This window comes from Cryptotermes secundus, unplaced genomic scaffold, assembly GCF_002891405.2.
Source record: "Cryptotermes secundus unplaced genomic scaffold, Csec_1.0 scaffold1247, whole genome shotgun sequence".
Classification (NCBI taxonomy): domain Eukaryota; kingdom Metazoa; phylum Arthropoda; class Insecta; order Blattodea; family Kalotermitidae; genus Cryptotermes; species Cryptotermes secundus.
In genome coordinates this window covers 56,576-76,808 of record NW_019724605.1, presented here as the reverse complement: position 1 = coordinate 76,808, position 20,233 = coordinate 56,576, and the positions used below count along the sequence as shown (strand labels likewise).

The window sequence follows — 20,233 nt, the reverse complement described above, 5'->3', positions numbered from 1 at the left end:
GGGGGGGGGCTCGGATTTCGCAACATGTCACAATATCAATCATAATATCTAATGTTTAACGGATATTTTGGCAAGTTTTTGTTCCAAATTTTGTTATACAGGCATACCTCGCTTTATTGCGCTTCGCAGATACTATTTTTGCAAATTGAAGGTTTATTGCAGCCCTATATCCAGCAAGTCTAACTGCGCAATTTTTCAAACAGCGCGTGCTCCCTTTATGTCTCTATGTCACATTTCGGCAATACTAGCAATGTTTCAAACTTTTTCATCATTATTTTGCTGTTACGACGATCCGTGATGTTATTATTGTAGTTGTTTTCGGGAGCAACAAACCGCTCTCATATAAGAGGGCGATATAAAACGATTGGCCGTTCCCCTGTCTCTCCGCTCTCCTCTGACCTCTCTAATCCCTGAGACACAACAATATTGAAATTAGGCCAATTAATAACCTTACGATGGCCTCTAAGTATTCAAGTAGAAGAAAGGGTCGCAAGCCTATCATTTTAAGTCAAAGCAAGAAATGAATAAGCTTAGTGACGAAGGCATGCCGAAAGCGGGCCGAAAGTTAGGCCTCTTGAGTCAAGTTGTGAATTCAAAGAAAAAGTTCTTGAAAGAAATTAAAAGCCTTACTCCAGTGAACACACGAATGACAACAAAGTGAAACAGCCTTATTGCAGATGGAGAAAGCGTAATAAAGTATTTTTTTAATTAAGGTATGTACATTGTTTTCAGATATAATCCTATTGCACACTTAGTAGACTACGGTTTAGTGTATACATTACATTTATGTGCACTGGGAAACCCAAAAAATTCGTGTGACTCGCTTTATTGCGGTGATCTGCAACCGAACCCGCAATATCTCCAAGGTATGCCTGTATTTGTTCTATCTAGATTCAGGGACGGCTTCTTTGCAGAAAACCATTCATTTCTGAGAGAATTTTGCTTGATAGTATGCAGAAATCTACTAGAATGTATGACACGGCTGCTATTATGGATATTGAGGTGTTTAGTGCAGGAGGCAGGACATTTACAGCTGCCGCGGTACGTGTTGAAGTATTACAAGCAGGACAAGTTTAGAATGTAGTTATTTGTGAGATTTTACACTGCACTGAATGGAGACCGACTGGACTGATTGCCCCGGTCCATGACTCAGCCATCAGGTTAGTCGACTGTGAGGAGATTACTTAGTGATTGGTGTCAAGTACTCAATGAATTTCTCTATTAATATACGTTCATCTGCTGTTGATGGTTGTGTAATAGACTGGCTACTGAGTCAGAGAATTGGGTTATGTAATCGTTCATTATAATTCACCAGGCTCTTTCAGGTTAAGTAAATTTTTATTAAGTTAGGTCCTCATAATCTACAAAAAGATCAGGCAGATGATCACCTTATTTACACTGAGAACTGACATAGTTCGAGTTCTGCTATGTGAACAGGAAGTAACATCTGGTACATTTCCTGGAATTCTGGCAGTTACAGCAAAATCGGAAAGTCTTTTAGAATTCGAGAGCTGACAGTTTGAAACGGCTATAACTTAGAAGAGCGAATGTCTGAACCTCATCCTCTGATCTTCATACATCAAGTCGCCGCCAACCTTAGCGTTAGGTCAGTAACTGCCAGAATCACATAGCAAAGCAACATGATTGGAAATTCACGAATTTAGGGAACTTCCTAGTTTTCAAAGACCAATGGTGCACGTTACGAGGAGTAGATTTCTCTTTGATGCTGTGGTTCGTGGACCTCGGGATTCCAGAGAGTCCATTTTTCCTTGAGAGTCTTTATCCAACTTTCGACAAATTCAGACGCGAAACTACGTCACTTTGTCTATTACTAATTCTGGTGATATAAGCCGTAGAAAGTTCAAAGTTAAAGTGAGAGAAATTTTTTATTTCTTTTAAATAGTGTGTTCAGTTATTAAAAATTAATTAATAAATCACATAAGTGCAAAATTTCTTGGAGTAGTGTAGTGATAGTAGCCTGAGGACCTTCCTGCCCTGCCCGAGCCAGGCCCGCAAGACCATAGAGGAGCACTCATCTTGAACCTTACTGAGCAGAACCCAGCTACGCCCGACTTTCCCTACTTGCCCGACACTTGACTGCGTATAGTTAAAGAGAACTTTGGACTAGTACCAACCATCACAACTCTCCTTCCTTTCCGCCTTACTCCTGGACATCCGCGAGGCAAGAAATATTGTAGTGCAACAACAGCAAAGTGTCACGGAACAGGGTGAAGGTGAGCAGCATCACAGGGAAAGGAAGGGCTGTAAAGTGATATCCAATATCCTGGAATAAGGACAGACACACGTGGCGACCAACTCGTGGCATAAGTTCACACGTGAGGGAAGACAGTTACAAGCGACGTCAGACGCCGGGCATAAGACAGTCAGCTATTAGTCTAACGGCTATGACTGGAAATGCATAGGAGGCTGATTGTTGGGTTGGTCAAGTTACTGAGTAGATTGGTTAGCGACACTGATTACTGAGTGTTCGTTAATTGTTGAAGTGAGTCGTCACCTCTATTCATGGATGAGTGGAGGAGGGGGTTAGTGTGGATTGCTACCGTACTCTGGTCAGCTAGCTTTAGTCATGGCGCTGGTGGGGCCCACAAAGTGTGAGGCAAAGTGGCGTTCGATGCTTGCTTCTTTTGACAAGCAACACGAAGCTCTAATAGATAACAATCTGGAAGCAACGCAGGAGATGAACTTAGTCCGGAGGGGGCTCTTAACAATAGGACAGTTTATTCAGAAATCCCCGCAGCAAAATGGCAACGGCCTTACTTGGAAAGCCTGATCAACAAGGCGGCAAAAGCAAAGAACATTTTATGCAAACCTCTGGACGGAAAGGTCCTGCTCACTGGAATGATACGACTATACGCAGCAGTACACAGGCTGTTGAGGGACAGCCTCTTTGCCGGAGTGTGTTCAAGGAAAGGGGGAGATTGCGCCCGACAGCAGACATCGAAAGAGAAGTGGCGATTCTGATGACGGTAACAGCATCAGCAAGAGAGAGGCGACGGAAGAATCTATACCTCTCTCGGTCTACCGAAAGCCGCGGCCAGTGGTAACAAAGAATGTTTTCGCTCCGCTCAGTGCCTTACCCGTGCAGGGTGCGGAAGTAAGTGATGAAGGACCATCTTCAGACGACAGTATTAGAAAAGGCAGACCACCCCTCTAGTTCTAACTTCTGAGGCTAATTTCCTTAGCCTTCAGAAAGATCTGAAAACTGCTGTGATTGGGGACTTCTTCTTCCGGGATACTACATCTGGTACCAGGATCCCAACAAAAAGCATGGCAGACTACAAAGCCACGCAAAACCTCTTAAGTCATAAAGGTCTCCCACTCTTTACACCTAAGGAGACGAACCAGTAAAAGTTGTCATCGAGCATTTGCAGAATAACACCTCATCCGCAGATACTACAGTATCCCTCCAGGTGCCACTATGGTTGTACAGGATTATTATCTTTCCACCATTTAAAGAAATAAGAGCATATTCTATGAAAATACCTGTAGCAACAACAGTAACAAAAATGACCAAAATAGAATATGTAGCAATGATCCCTATATAGGACAAACAGGACAGATGATAATCTCTATCGGAGTGTTTCAGTTTTAACTCTTCCTCTGATATGAGTTTCTACACTTACTCGACTCTGTTAACTTGCTAATTTTAACTCATCAAGATGACTAACCACGTTTGCCCGCAATAGTTGGCAAACTTGGAATTACCTCTACTTTTATTTCCTTCTGTGAGACCAGTAACATGTGCGTACTTGGAGGGGAGTCTGCGTGCTTCTCTGTGTAAACTTCCGTTGTGCAGCAGTGTAAATAATGACGTAACAAACTTGTTCGACAGTATGTTTTACTGAAGTTATTTAGTTAACGACACTAATCTAATCAGAGAAAATCTTGTTATGGAATTAGCTGTTGACCATTTCAAGGTAATACTAAAATAAATGTTATAGAGGTCACTGGCATAATCTGAGTTACATTAAGTACAGTCTTACGAAATATAAGGCAGAAAACAGATCGGTTGAGTCAAATGCAGGAAGACGAGTGTTAAGTTTCTGAGAATCAATTTAAGTGGACTAGTTTTGAATGATTATTATTGGACAGAGTACCAAATAGTTCCTTTGTTGTTGTAGTTTAATTCTCCACAGGAAATGTCCGCAACTTACTCCACATGCTGTCGAATGTTGGCGTGATTATTTTAATCAAGCAAATGTAGTAGCGATAAAGCACTAAAACTTTATTCAGGAGATCCTTGGTTCGGGTTTCGGCTGGGACACCGACTATACTGACTGAGGTTTATCATGCCTTCCTCAGTCCCTCCAAGCAAATTCAGGGATCATAGCTCGGTCGGGCCACCATTGCTTTCTTCCTGATCATTTCCAATTAATTATTCACCACTCTATCCACAATTCGACGCCGTATACCCTGAGATACTGACGGCTTCGTAAAATAAGCCGGACTTGTGAATAATGAGTTCACGTAACTTAAGGCAAATATATCGAAGTTTTCTTGGGTGGTCTGAGAAAATAGTGAAGTATTGTTGGTGTTCAGAGTGATATTTGAAACGGAGATCTCCCGATACAAGCGACAAGCGTCATCGTTTGAGCCAATTTGCTCAGTAACTTAAAAATATCGCACAAGATATCAGTGCGTTTGTAATGTCGGAAAGGGATTCAGTCCTGCTCCCTGTTAACGTTCTGATTCTTTAAGTATGTGTTCATTGATACGTATTTACTATGATTACTCAATGTTGATTCTGTTTTCGAAATTTTCCATTCTACCAGACGTGCAGACAAGTTATTCATTTGTTCGGTAGACTGATAACGTATATTTATTTTTTCCCCTGTAGCAAGAAACTCCACAAGCATTCATGTTACTCCAGGGGACAAGACATTACAGCATCTCACTCTGTTAAAAAGGTACGTTTCTTAAACATAATGTCACATATGCTGGTAACGTTACAAGTAATTAATGGGTTCTCTGGATTGAAGAATCTATTTTTTCGACTGAAAGGGGTGTAAACTTCCCTATTTATGTATTAGAATATTATATCAAATTTTATTACTTTATTTTCTTATCTAGGAGCGACATATTTTGCTGCTGTCCTTTGACGTGCCAATGTCTAAACTTTATGTGTATTCTCCACAGAACAACAGAAGAAGATTAAAAAGAGAAGAATGGCAAGTGAAGAAGAACGCCTAACGAGACTGCGAAGGACGTTGCATTCCTTAGCAACTCGAGTCCCAAAAATAATTCTGACACGAGTTGACTGGACATTTCCTGCTTTGAAGAATCAGGCTGTAAGTGTTGTGCGTCCAATTAAAAATTTATAGCAGAAGCATTTTTATTATAATGTTCTCCAATTCATAATTATCTTCATCTAAATTATATGTGCCAGTAACCAAATTAAGTGCAGTTTTCTTCATTATATATCACTGTGTGTGTGATGGATCTCTATACATCTCACTTCCACGTATCCTTTCTCACTTAGTGGGTGGGTGGAGTCCAACTGGGTCCACTCGGCACTGCGGCCACTGATTGAATTATTGTAGCCTTCCCTGGGTGATTATGATGATGAAGAATTTGGTGGAATGAAGATTGGTAAGGGGGACCGAAGTAGTCGGAGAAAACCCGCCCCCGCGCCACTTTGTCCACCACAAATCCCACACGACAAGACCCCGGAATCGAACCATCGCCGTCGTGGTGGGAAGCCAGCTACTAACCGCTCGAGCTATGGCGCGGCCTCCACGTAGCCTTACTGACCTCCATGTTACAACCGAAATTTCAAAACACTTAGGAACAACAGACATTCGCTTCACTTTAAGACACATCCTGAAATTTTGTTCCCCTCATATCCAGTCTCTTATTACTCTCGTTGTTCTGTCTTGGAGGCCTACGCGTAAGCACCTACGTTCCTAGAAGTCTCAGCACAAACGTACGGTATGCATTTGTTTTCCCCAATTCCAAATTACACGTGCAGTCTTCTGCTTAAATGGCTGTACCACGAACAGGGAACAGAAATCCCATGTCAGATTTGGCGGTGACTGTGAAGGTTACTGGCTTCGGACGTATTCCGAAAGATTCGTACACTACACTTTGTATTGTTATAACAATTAATCTCCCTAAATAATTTTCTTAGCGCAATTTTTCTAAACGAAAAGGAGTACAAGGAACAAATCAACATTTCACACTACCAAGAGAGCGGCACACGCATTGGGACACAGAGTGGCCGCAATACAAAAGAGGGAAAGACCATACATCCTACAACATAGAAATTAATAATAATTACAATAACGTACCTTAAGATTACTACTATTCCTTAAATGCGTGTAGCGCATAAATATAGGATATACGTATATTTTAGTGATATTTTACAACGTTTTAACGAACATTTAATGAACTAAATGAGGATTAGTGTCTTTTAAACCTAAATCAATATTTTTGCACTATATACGGAAGAAGACTACAATTGGTCTACGTACACTCTTCTACAATGCCTTTTGGCCTCACACGGCCACCTCCACGTTTAGTTACTCTTGCTAATATTTTTGTCTCTTTATTTTCGGCACGTGTGTGACGTGCTGTTACTTTCAATAAAATTACACTAAAATACATAAAATGCTGGTACTGCTTGTTACCAGCAGCGCTAAATGCCAACTTATGTCAGTCCGATACGATTTTCTCGTGGTGTGTTGGTGTCTATCCTTGTTCCATTATTTTGACTCTATGTGTAGCTTGTATCAATTTTATCTAAAAGTAGTAAAGCTTTCCACATGCAACTAAATTGAAGAGGCATTACAAAATGTGTAGAAAGAATAACTACGACTGAAGATGGCCATCTAAGGCCGAAACATGTTGTAGAAGAATGCAAGTAGGACAGAAGACAAAAAGAAAACCTTGAATCTGGACGGTGTATAAACTTATCCACTGATGATTACTCTACAAATTTCCATCTTGGAATAATACTGAGCCTGGTACGATAAAATTGCATCACGCTTCTAAGTCAAATAGGTCATACACAAATGTTGTGGTTCACGAGGAGACACAAAACCATCTAGCTTCCTTCTCATGCAACAATATTTGTCAATGTGACAACTGAAATACTTCAAAACGCCTCAGAGTCCAGCTCCACTGTAGGTCCTGATACACTTTCTCTTTCTTTCAGAGTGTTAAATTAAGTGCAACAAAGCACCTCAATAAGGACGTTAATGCAGAGGAACTTCTTTGTGAACAGAGTGCAGGATTGCCAGAGTTATACAGAGAAGGGGACGTACATAAGTGCGAGATATGCAAGAAATCATTCTCTCGTACATATAATCTGTCGGAATATGCAGTTGGAAGCAGCACAGAAACAATGTCGCGTTGTGAAATGTGTGCCACATCCTTAACTCCTAAGTGTAGTGCAGTACAACGATTCAGTGGTCGTGTATGGTCCTTTGCATGCAATGAATGCAAGAGAGGTTTCACTGGTCGTGTTAATCTAGAGAATCATATCAGGGTACACACTGGAGAACGGCCATTTTCCTGCGAAGTGTGTAAGAAAAGGTTCACTCAGCTCCATAACCTATACAAGCATCGAAGATTACACAGAGGAGAAAGACCATTTTCTTGCGAAGTGTGTGGAAAGGTGTTCAAACAGCGCCCTCACCTAAACAGGCATTTAAGAATACACAGTGGAGAACGGCCATTTTCTTGCGAAGTGTGTGAGAAAACTTTCACTCAGAGCTCTACCCTGAAGAATCATCTGAGGGTGCACAGTGGAGAACTGCCATTTTCTTGGAAAGTGTGTGAGAAAACTTTCACTCAGGGCTCTACCCTGAAAAATCATCTAAGAATACACAGTGGAGAACGGCATTTTTCTTGCAAAGTATGTAAGAAAATGTTCTCCCAACGCTCTAACCTAAACACACATCTCAGAGTACACAGTGGACAACGGCCTTTTCCATGCAAAGTGTGCAAGAAAAGGTTCACTCATCGCTTCGTTCTGAATATGCACCTCAAATCACACAGTGCAGAACAAGCATGATCGTGCGATATGGAAGGGAATGTTCACCCATGACGGAAAACTAAAAAGGCGAAACATGGAATAACATGATAAATAACAATCTCGTATGTGCAAGAAAGCATCCATTCAACGCGACAGTGCTAGCCTACAGACACATTCTGGATTTTGTATTTCGATCTATATGTATTTATTGTGTCAACTGAATTATGGTGTTTGAAGTATTCTATTTTGCTTCAAGAATTTATCTGGTTACAGAACCTGAATGTTTTACTGTGAGATATGTTTCGGGGCCAGATTCGTCATCTTTATATCTTCATAATTTCCTCGATTAAGACTCTTTTTATTAACATACGCTCATCCTTTCGTATTATTATAAGTTGTATTAATCTCTTTGAGGTTTTGTTTTATGGTATTACAGGAATATTCACACATCAATCTTCCCTGTTCATTCTTATGAAGATGTGTTCAGGAATTGATTTCACATTTTCAATGTTTTCTAATTAATTAATTGATTTTTCATAATTAACTTCTTTACGTGCATGAGCCCACTATTGTTTATTGGAAGCCTGATTAGTATATTAGGTTTATAAAATAAAAAATTAATAGTATAGTCACCTTCAGATTCAGTTTTCTTGTGTGATTTCTCTTGTCCGTGTCGAAATGTTGTTAGATGTTTATATGTTTTATTTAACTGATGTTTATTTGATGTGACTGGTTTCATTATTCCAGTTTAACAAATTTTATCATCTTCTATGTTTCCTATCATACTCTATTTTGTATCGTAACTCCGATTGTTTTTTAAAGGATAATAAATTACTGGTCCGCATCAGATGTTCCCTGTTAGTAGCTATGTGCATGGCCACAGTTGTTTCCTTCCCTTGCGTTTGTATTTCCATGACTCGCCATAGGAAAGTCACTGGGCTGCGATTTCAGTGACGTCACATTTCTGAGTCTAAGCACAGAAGAAGTATGTGCCTTGGTCTCGGACCAGATCGAGGCGCTTGGAAGTGTGCGAATGTTTATCTAGTTGTTACAAAACATAAATATATCCCCGACCTGAACTGAATTTTCATTCAACAGATGAAACTAATGAAATCTTCCTTCGGAAGAAGCAGTATCGATGTGCAGTTATCGTCCGGAGATATGGACACAAACTTTCCGCCCCCCCCCCCGCACACGCATCCTCAGAAGTTCAGATGATGAGTGGTGTTTTCACACGCCATATTTACACAAGAGTTGTCATCTGCCTCAGGTTTATTGCGCCCCCTCTTCGCCCTTGGGAAGACAACAGATTACTTTACAAACATACCGCGGGGAAAAATGCCACAAATTTACAGACAAAGAAAGCCTTTGTTATGACGAACAATTTGATGCTACACATCAAGTCGCTTTGACTGACTTACCGTCACTAATAATGTGACTTTGACTTCGATAACCTGAGAACACAGCATGCACCTATCCCATCAACTCCTGCTGAAGGAAGCAGAGATAGTCTCAGAGACGTCAGACATTACTCCACGTTGACGTGGTAGATCAGCCAAGAAAAGTTCGCTGTAACACAGTAAACCCCTTCCTTACTCTGTTCATTAGTTCGGAAGGTTTCCGTTTCAGTTGAACATCTTACAAATCCCACAGTGCTTAACTGCGACAAGCAAGGTATTTTAGATACATAAGTTACTTCCAATGGATAGTTAAAGCGCAAGAAGTGTGTACAGTAAAACTTATTATAACATATTATAATATCGAAGGCTTCTGTGGTCTTGTGGTCAGAGTTCCTGGCTAAAGATCCAGAGCTCCCAGCTTTGATCCCCGGCTCTACCAGATTATCTGACAAATAGTGGTTCTGGAACGGGGTCCACGCAGCCTCGTGAGGATAATTGAGAAGCTATTTCAAGGAAATATTGGCTCCGGTCTAGAATACCGAGATTAACAGCTTTAACTTCGCCGACAAGCAGCGGTCGCTAGGTCGGTATAGTTCGCTTTCGGGCTGCATGCCATGAAGGTTTCCATTATATCATATTTTCTCGTGTAACCTGGTGACGTGACAGTAAATAATGGGTTCTGAATTTGATAACTCGATTTATTGGATAATTTCACACGTCGTAAGTGCAATTCGTTATTGCACTTTCAAGATTGTTGTATCTATGTCACACAAATAATTATAACACTCTCAAAGTTAAGAGATAAACTGCTGAAGTCTTCCTGACGAAACCTCGAACTGAACTGCTTCTTATATAGGATCGGTACGGACCACGCACAGAAAGCCCAGTTCTATTGTTGCATAAGGAAGACCACAGAGAAAACAAGTCTCGTGATTCCTAGCCAGCGTCTTCATTGGAAACACTTGCGTATCCGCATATCTACGGATTTGTATAAATTAAACCGTTTACTTTCTGTACAGTGACAACCATTCCTACACAAGGACAGCCTAGAGCTGGAGCTAATTCCATTAAAAAGAATACTTAGCATAAAAAAGCACCGTGCCTTTAGTCCGCAAGCGAATTATACCGACCGAGCGACGGCGACCTGTCGGCGAAGTTAGTACCAACTTTAGCGGATAGAGGGTATCGCGTAGTCAGCGCAACGAATCACTACGGCCGTTAATTTCGGGTTTCTAGACCGGAGCCACTACTTTTCCATTCAAGTATCTGCCCAATTATCCTCACGAGGCCGAGTGGTCCCCGTTCCAGAGCCATTACTTCTCAGAAAGTCTGGTGACGCCGGGAATCGAACCCGGGACCTCTTGATCTTTATCTGGGAACTTTGACCACAAGACCACGTAGGCGGTTCCCATTGTGTACAGTATTATAAAACTTAATATGTTGCCAGGTCCCAACGAAACCCTGTAGTCACTCATGAATGAATGAATATTGTAACCGCTCACTTCCTTTGTGCCCTTTTCGTTGTGCGCCACTCTTTCACCTATCACTTCTTTGGGTTCTTTTTGGTAGTCGGTAGAGTTGAGTTCCTATCCCAGGGTCTTATAAGGGTCTGGCTCGGACAGGGCAGGAAGAACACTTCACTACAGTCACCCACCTTTCGACGGTTGCACTTAGTAGTCCTTTAATCCCTTCCAGCTTTCTGCATACAACTGAATTTATTAATACTATTGATTTGAACTGTACTTATACTATTTTACGGAAGGGCCGTAGTGGTAAATTTAGTTTCCGACTTTGCCGAAAGTAGTGTCAAGACTCTCCGAGGTGGATGCCCTCTCTCTGAATTCTGAGGTCCACGAACCCCAGACTCCAAGAGAAATCCACTCCTCCACTTCTACCATTGGTTAATTTTCCAAACTAGGAGGTTCCCTAAATTTTGAATTCCCAATCATGTTGCTCTGCTATGTGATTCTGGCAGATGCTGACCTGACGCTAAGGATGACAGCCCCTTGATGCATTACAGTCAGGGTGTGAGGCTCCGGCCGTCCCACTTCTAAGTTATCGCTGTCCCAAGCTGTCAGCTCTCATTTTCTCAAAGCCTTTCCGACGTTGCTGAAACTGCCAGAATTCCAGGAAAGTACCAGATGTTACTTCCTGTTCACATAGCAAAACTTGAACTATGTCCCTTCCGCGTGTAAGAGCTGGCTATCTGCCGGATCTCTTTGTTTGTAATTTAGTAATCTTGATCTAATACATGTTTAATTTATGCACAACAGTTCTCCAATCAAATGAACGGTTACAATATATAGTCGTATATTAACTCATATAGGGTATAGCACTCACTTAAATGAAGAAAACAAGTTACCGTCAATATAGTCCCAAGAATCTATGCTTGCTGAGATGTAGGTGAGTCAAAACCTAAAAGGGCAACTTATATGTTCTCCAGAGATATTGTTTTTCGTCCAAACCTCACTGCGGTAAATGCACGAATGAATGAATGTATACTGGGTGCGTCTTCTCGGGTTTTGCACTGCGACCTACAAGTGGTCTATTGTGCTTCCACATTTGATTATCCCTGAGCAATCCTCTTCGTCGAATGAAGCGTAGGATTTTGTAGGTGGGGGCAACAAAATAGTCACTTGGTTCAATAAAGTAGTAAGTAAGTAAAGTTAATAAGCCATGGCCTCACATTCACACAGGATATGTGTGGCTGTTTCATTTTCCTCTTAGCACCTCTCACAAGTGGTAAATATAATTTACAGAAATTCTCAAAGGTGGAACATAGACAGAAAAATATCATTGAAAATGATTATTAATCTCATTAAAAAGTGCAACATTATGTACTTTTAGCTTAATGTTCGAAGTCTGTGCCCCCCACCTCCCGCCACATTTATTCTTCGCGTGTTTATTTGTTTCCGCTGTAAAATATTTGCCGAGCTATTGTAGAGTGACGGACGATTCTCCTGATTCCATTATTCTAGTTTTCAGGAACTGAGTCACATTTCATTCAAAATTTGTTACACCTGGCATTTTCTATGAGGTCAGAATTTTATGAAGTATAACACTTAACTTGAATTGAAAGGAAGCAGGAGATTACTTCTTCCAAAACTTCGTGTTGAGTAATGTTTAACAGAATAAATAAATTACATTTGAATTGATTTAGGATTTTTTACAATATTTTCGGAATTAGGCAACAAATTCCGTCACATGAAAATCTCCTTTCTTTTCTGTATTACAAAAGATTCCTACGAAACTTGCAACGTGTCAGGGAAGACGTTAGACGAGGCAGGTAAATTTTTGTATCCGGAGAGGTTATGGAGATATCAAAGTTACTTTGGATTTTAGAAATTCCACTGCGGTGTAGAGAAGACGGATAGGAATTCAATGACATACAGTTTGCACAAGTTCATTCAAGATAACAAACGAAAATTAACAAAACACGGCCTTCTGTTCTTCGTTGTTCTCATTTCACGATTTTTGTTACTTTTATTTAAATAATTGTAGTTTTGATGTTCGAAGTGATTACCTTCAGCAGCAATAATGCGTTTCAACTGTTTTACGAAAGTATCGATATATTTAAGATTCAAAATAGGTGCCTGAAATCTTTCAATGAATATTCATTCAGAATATCCCTGTTTTATGTGCGTTGCAGAACCTTCTGAAAGCCTATTAAATTTCATCCAGCAGTCCGTCTGTACTTATTGGACAACTCGAGAGCCCGTGTGCAGGTTTCCATGAAACTGAACATTCGGAAATCATAATGATGCTTATTCACGAATTTAGAGCTCGGGTACAATCGAGAAAATGTAACCTACAGTTTACAAGAACACCCGAATTTCTTTCTGTAGGTAAATTTAATGTAACGCCGTTAAGTATTTTTCAGGGCCATCATGGCGGTGACACGCCACCCCGCAACGGGGTACCGAGGAATCTGTTACCGCTGAAGTCGGCGGAGGGCAAAGTGGGTAATGTCTGACACGAAAGCAAGGCAACTGAATAAAATACGACGAATGAATGGACGAATTTATATAATAATCCTAATAACAATATTGTCACGTGTATCATTGACTAATTACGCGGGTTCGGGTTTTGATGAATGGTTTTATTTACTCCTTATATGCATCACAATTAATTACACGTAATCACAGCTCTATCATGGTTTCTACACTTTATAATTCAGTGTTATACACAAACACACAATAGTCCCCTCCTGGTACTACAACTAGAACACAGGAACTATAACATTCTCACTGAATCACGCACTCCAAATATTACACATGAATAAATTCTTCTAATCAAGCCAGGTCTTCACGCGACAAACTCTGAATTATGTCACTTAAAATTGAAAAATTGTCATATAGCCTCCGAATCGACCACCCACAAAGAACACAGTCTTTTGTTGCTTAAGGAAATCCACATAGAAAAAATATCACGTGTGATTTCTACCTTGCCGGTCCATTGGCGCGCTGAATGTTGCCTAACAACGAGCTATAAATATTCGTCCTATGGTTAAGTGCGCGTATGCGAGATATTTATGCGCCCATTGCTTAGTTATGCATGTTACATTAATAACAATAATAATACAGGCACAGTCCAAGGGAAGTCAGCAATTTTACAAAACGAATTCCAGGGCACAGTCCATTGTGCTCCTCAGAAACAAACTATGTAGCTAATTAAATACAAAATTATTTGGCCGAAGAACGCTGTGTGCTGCAACGCTGGAGAGACAGAGAGAGCAATGGAACGGACTCAGGAGGCCATGACAATGAAGGAGGACAAGGGAATAGAAGAGGGTGAAGCTATGGTATAGAAGGAATGGGACACAGCAGGACATAGGGAGTGGTGGGGCATGGAACGATACACGAAGTTACAGAGAATGAAGTTAAAATCTGTAAGGCGTATAGTACCCAATTAAATGAATAAAACAGGGCCCCGTTAACATGTTTCCGGGAATCAATATTTGCTCAAATATGTGTGCCAGGGTCTAGGAGGGCGCCTTAGATGATGAAATCTTAAGACCACTTGTCTTTCCTAGCAGACTAGCAGGTGCAGTGCACCGTCTTTGTTTTCTGAGTGATTAACCGGTTACTCCTGTAACATTTGCCTCTTCACAACGATCAGATATGTCCTTCATGCTTGATAGGGCACCACCTCATTTATCTACATCGTCAGACAGAAACACAGCCAGACTTTCCATGAAGAGTGGTAACACGCGAAGGTCCTGACGAGTCCTGACAATTGTCTTTCACGATTCTATGATCTCAGTTTTCTGTATTTTGGTTGGGGACACAGGAAGTGTTCCGTGTTCTGTGTTCTCAGTGTCTATCAGTGACGATCAGTGATTTCAAGGTATCACAGCAACGAGCACAGAATGCCTCTCAGGGGAATGGAGTGAAGCTGGGATCATCGGGCACAATGCGCAAACCGGTGCGCCAAAGAGCTGAAAGTCGTTTTCAAATGCATGGGATCTACGTGCAGAACCGGCTGTAGGGATCAGATGAACATCGCCCATATCTGAGTATTCACTGGTTCGTGGACACATTGGACTGTGAATATTCGTTTTTTTAGTGAGTACTATACATATACATTTAACTATTTTTAACAATCTGTGTAAATATTATGTCATTTAACGCTGTAGAAAATCTGCGTTTTGGCTAAAGAATATATTATGGGTTTTATATGATACTCAGGATAAGCTACGACTATTTCCCTAAACATTACTAAACGGACTGTTTCGTAATTGAGAAATATTTTGTAGCCGTGAAGTAGGACCTAAATTTTTATTCTCCTTCGCTCAATAGAAACTCAAAATTTCTCGGTCCTTGTTCACAACATTTCGTATACATAAATCAATGATTTAAATGAAAAATCACTCCTCATATTGAAAGGGATTACCATTCTATATGTATATATTTTCCTATAGATAATAAATTCCCGCTCTATTGTATTTACATCAGTGACCGGTGAGACAGGAATGTCTGCTTCCAATTGTATTGTGTTTTGATACACACGGGCCAGTCCATGTAACTGTGTGCCGTGTTTACAGATTCCTGCAAGCTTTACTGACAGACGGTGAAGCCTGCTCTATCTCCAGAAATAGTGTATTTCCAAGAAAACTGGAACTGCGTAAAATGGAACTTGTTGATATATTCACAGGCCGGTCTCCATACAAGCAGTGCTGTTCATAATGATGTTTAGACTTTAGTTAGATACACAATTTGATGTATTTTAGCCTACATTCTTCATTTTGGAAAAATTGAAGGAAGAATTTGATTTCCCCTTGTTGCTTTGTGTCTGTGTCTGTCAAAATAACTTCTTTGCTGCTTGTATGTTGACGTCGTTACATGTTTACTAAGCCGTAGCATACTTAGTGCCGTCTCTTCTGACTACATATCCCGTTGGATTCAAAATTTGTTAGACGAGGTGGTTCATATGCGGTCCGTTTCATGTCAGATATGTTATTCTATATGTAAGAAAAGGTAAAGTTGTCTCTGAGTTTAACCAACTAAGCACTACGCCATGAAGGCGTATGGGGATGTGGATATATAGATCTAAATTTTTTTGAACTCGGCATTAGTTGGAGTGGCTAGATTCAAGTCCCGGAATCTTTACTCACGGGGAGATAGCTCCAAGTACACATTGTATAGGAGGTAGGGTGGACCCCAGAGCCGTTCTAGACGACACGGAGAAGTAAAAATTCTTGACACTACCGAGACACGAAAACCGACCTCTCCATCGTCCAGCCCGTAGCCAGGCGCTACACCCTTTATTTCGCCAGGTAATTCAAAATAACAAATAAAAACAGCAGAACTGTGTCTTCACTAGTGGGAGTGACAACTGCCATTGTATGTATTGGTGATTTGACTTGTAGACCACATGAAAACAAAACTTGTCATTATACTTAATTATGGCGCCATCGCTGATCTACACATTTTAAAAATAAAAACAGCACGGTTACATCTTTTCAGTCTAATATGTCTTCACCAGTCGTTCCATGGCAAAGGCTTCCAATAATGGAGAGCCTTCGGTTTCCGTGCTGGCTTCGTCACTGTCCAGGAAATATCCCACAACTATGACCTGTAAAAGTCGACGTCAGAATCTTATTACGACTTGCTGTTTACCGCCAATCATTTCGTCTTGACGTCAAAACAATAGAGACACACGATCCGAATTTTTTTTCAACCGAGGCCTTGCTACAATAGTCTTTACGTAATATCCTCTCTGACGAGAAATAAATTATATCTTATGAATATTCGTATGCTTAGCCTTACGTCAAATGCAGGTGTCGCATGTTATTGAATTCTTCCTTTTGCACTATATGTGAATCCTCAGCAAGTACAGGCTTTGCAAAGAAAATCAACATTATTTTACGTATCTTACTCTACAACAGCAGCTTAGAGAATTGAACAGTTTTAAGATTCACCAGCGCAAAATTTAAGCCTCTTATATGTTCTATACTTGGCTACGCCTTGTCCTGTACGACGAACAAGTTCATTCTCAAGATTTTGTATGACTTCTGATTGTCGCCTGCACAGTTTTCTTATAGTCGTATACAAAGGGTAGGTTGAAAGTCATATGCAAATCGCGAACCGGTGTGCGCCTTGGAAAATTTCGAATTCGCTGAGAAATTCGTTTTGAAAGCGCTACAACTTCGATAGGTGTGTGTCTGCTGTAATTTCGCAAGCGTGGCACGCATAAGCCATTAATGATCTGATCAGTGCTTTATGGAGGTTTAGTTTGATTTTTGTACTTAAACGCTCACTTCTGAATAGGGAGTAATTTCTAATAAATTTTCTGAAGGACTTGGCTTAAATCATTTCTATGTGCAGCCTCTAGGTAATCCTCTTATCGAAGATTACACCCAAATATTTTAAATGATTGACGAAGGGGTTATTCCGTCCATTCAATGTAAGAAGTGCCTCAGGGGACCTCAGTCACTGTGATCTTTAGCTCCAGTTATCCTCCTTATAATATTTCGGAAAGACCACAAAGAAAACACCATTTATAACATCTCCTCTATTGTTGCGTTACCGTGGAAACCAGATTCTTTGAGAAGGCCTTATTCAATAACAGGTCTACATGCTCCACTATATTGTAATACTTGCTCGAAGTGGTAGCCATCAACATCAATACAGTGTTGAAGTGATGATCGAATGATTCGGGGATATTTCAGGAGAAAGAATTTGCTGCCCATCACGTTTATTTTACGCAAATAGGTTCCGAACAATAAAATATATTTTGCAGCTAATTGAAATCCGTTGTTTCTAAAGGATATGTACGACAGAATTTCGGAAATGAACATCCGATGAGATGTTAATAAAATAAGCAATATGAAAATGTCTTGTATGACAAAAATACATAAATAATTCTCAAATTAATGCCTGTGTCAAATGAGTGTGCCGCCCGTGAATTCAGGCACATTTTTAGTCTTATATCAACTACTCATTTTTATGGAGGGGCTGTGATTATAACCATTTCTTCATACCGGTAAACAGGTGATAGTTACTCGGAGCGAGATCAGGGATGTAAGTCGGGTGGTGAGACAACTCCCAGTACAAATGCTCCACCATTGCTCGAGTGCGAGCAACTGTACTCGTATGTCGACGTGCATTTCCACTGAGGAGCACTACACCGTATGTCTACATTCGGCGCATTTTATTTGGAACAGTCCAACATGGGGATTTAGTGCTTCGCAATACATTCCTACAGTTACTATGGTTGCTCCACCAACACGCATTTCCTGTCCCAGAAAAGAGTTGTCATCAGTTTCCTTGCAAACAAGGTTTGTTCAAATTTTTCAGCATGTTTGGTGAATTTGTGTGCATCCGCTGCTTTGACTGCTCTTTGATTTGACCATTCACAAATGGAACCCAAGTTTACACGCCAGTTATTCATATGGAGTGATTGAGAATTTCATCGCTCACTTTGTGGTATATCTCTCTAAATAATTCAAAGCTGAAGCAATTCTCTCTGTTTTCTTTGTGAACATATACTCGCTCACCTTTGAACATACTACAACATTGATCTACAGTCTCTTCACTCATTATATTTTGGCCGTAAACCGCGTATTATTCACATACATTTTTGCAGCACACTTGTATTATCACGAAGGAAGCGGGTAATAGTGCGATTTTCGTATCTGGCCGAATTATAATTCGCAGGGCACGTAATAGCTTAATATGTAGAGAAAAAACAAACAGAAAGTGACCAGTTTTGTGACGCTACTTCTCATGCGCAAGCTCTCCCCTTTTCCTTCATTATTTTCTTAATTTAAACGGAGGTTACTTTCTGAAAATCCCTCGCAATACAGTGCCAACGAAATATACAACAAGTACGTGAAATATTTGTTTCTGACTGCGTTGAATATGAATATGACCGTCTTCTTGAATGTGACGACGTATTGCTTGGAAAATGTTTATCGAATATATGGATTAACGAACTATCTCAAATTTCTGGAAGAAGTACTTATTCCACCCTGAAGATGGAGTCAGTAAGACACTTGGGAACGAAGATAAACATCTACCAGAATATTCGTCACACCAGACAAGAGAGTAGTCTTCTCAACTTCTGGAAATAATATGTAAACCAGATGTAACGCCTGTTTCTCTCTTGATACACAGTTACCTTAACACAAAAGTCATGGCACACACTGTGCCCGTTGAGTGGATGATTATCGGAAATCACCAGCTCCAGAACACATAATTCTATAGAAGAACGCGCCGAAGTACTGAGGACATAATAGGACTCGTAAATTGCCTTCAAAATTAACTGTATTTTCTTCACAGTTTTTAATATGCCTTTGTGCCGATTTTGAGAGGAGTAACAAGAAATATGCAACACCAAAAATTTCAAAATTAATTTTCTGTTGGAGTTACTTGGTTTTATAAACCACTTTTTAAATTTTTACTAACATTCGAGTTTTCGATGTGGCGTTGAAGGGATACTGAATTTAAAAACAAAATTGCAGTATTACTGAATTATAAAATCACTAAATCAATCATGATCAGTAATCTGAGAAGACGACAGTTCCACAGCCTCTTCTAAACAGTTCCTCCACTTCATGCGATCTAGATCTTTCTCCTTCAAATGAAAATATCCTCTTCTGTCCCCAAGGTCATCCAGCATCTTCTTACGTCTTGTTCCTCGTCTTCTGGTCACTTCTATCCGCCCCTCTATCTTTCCTTCAATAACTTCTTTAGAATGCAGCTTCTGCGTAAAACATGACTAATCTAACTAGCCATCCGTTTTCTTATTTCGTGTAGGATATTCGTCTGCCCACTGACTCTAATTAACACTTATTCATTTCTTACATAATCTGTCCAAAAGATCTTCTCCAACCTTCTCCAACACCACATTTCGAAACTTTCCAGATGTTTCTGATCTACTGCCCTAAGTGTCCAAGTTTCAGTCCCATACAGAGCTATAGTCCAAATGTAGCATTTCACTAGTTTCTTCCACAAATTTAAGTCCAATTTGCTGGTAAAAAGATTCTTCTTCTTGCTAAATGCAGCTTTTGCCATGGCAATCCTGAATTTAATTTCTCTCGTAAACCTTTCATCATCTGTTAACATGCTACACAAATATTTAAAACATTTCACATCCTCCAGTTGTTTTTGGTCTACCTTTATTGTGACTGGGGTTGGTTGTATCGAAATTTTCATTACTTTTGTTTCTCCACATTGATTTCCAAGCCATGGCACCTTCCAATTTCAATTAGTCTATCAATCATGCCCTGTAGCACAGTTTCTTCCTTAGCCATTAACACAAGGTCATCTGCATATTTCACAGTTTGAATAATTTGCCCTCCTAATTTGAAGTCTCCGAGCCCATCCAGAGCTTC

General features: G+C 40.2%; 1 protein-coding gene across 1 annotated transcript in view; it reads left to right on the top strand.

Moving 5' to 3' along the window:
* The first annotated feature begins 2,762 nt into the window (after nucleotides 1–2,762).
* LOC111862538 (zinc finger protein 660-like) overlaps nucleotides 2,763–20,233 on the top strand; it is a 45,694-nt gene continuing 28,223 nt past the window's right edge. Inside the window, exons 1-2 of the mRNA XM_023848024.1 lie at nucleotides 2,763–2,987; nucleotides 7,175–7,507. Of these exons, the coding sequence (XP_023703792.1) occupies nucleotides 2,763–2,987; nucleotides 7,175–7,507 (558 nt within the window). The remainder of the gene's footprint in view (nucleotides 2,988–7,174; nucleotides 7,508–20,233) is intronic.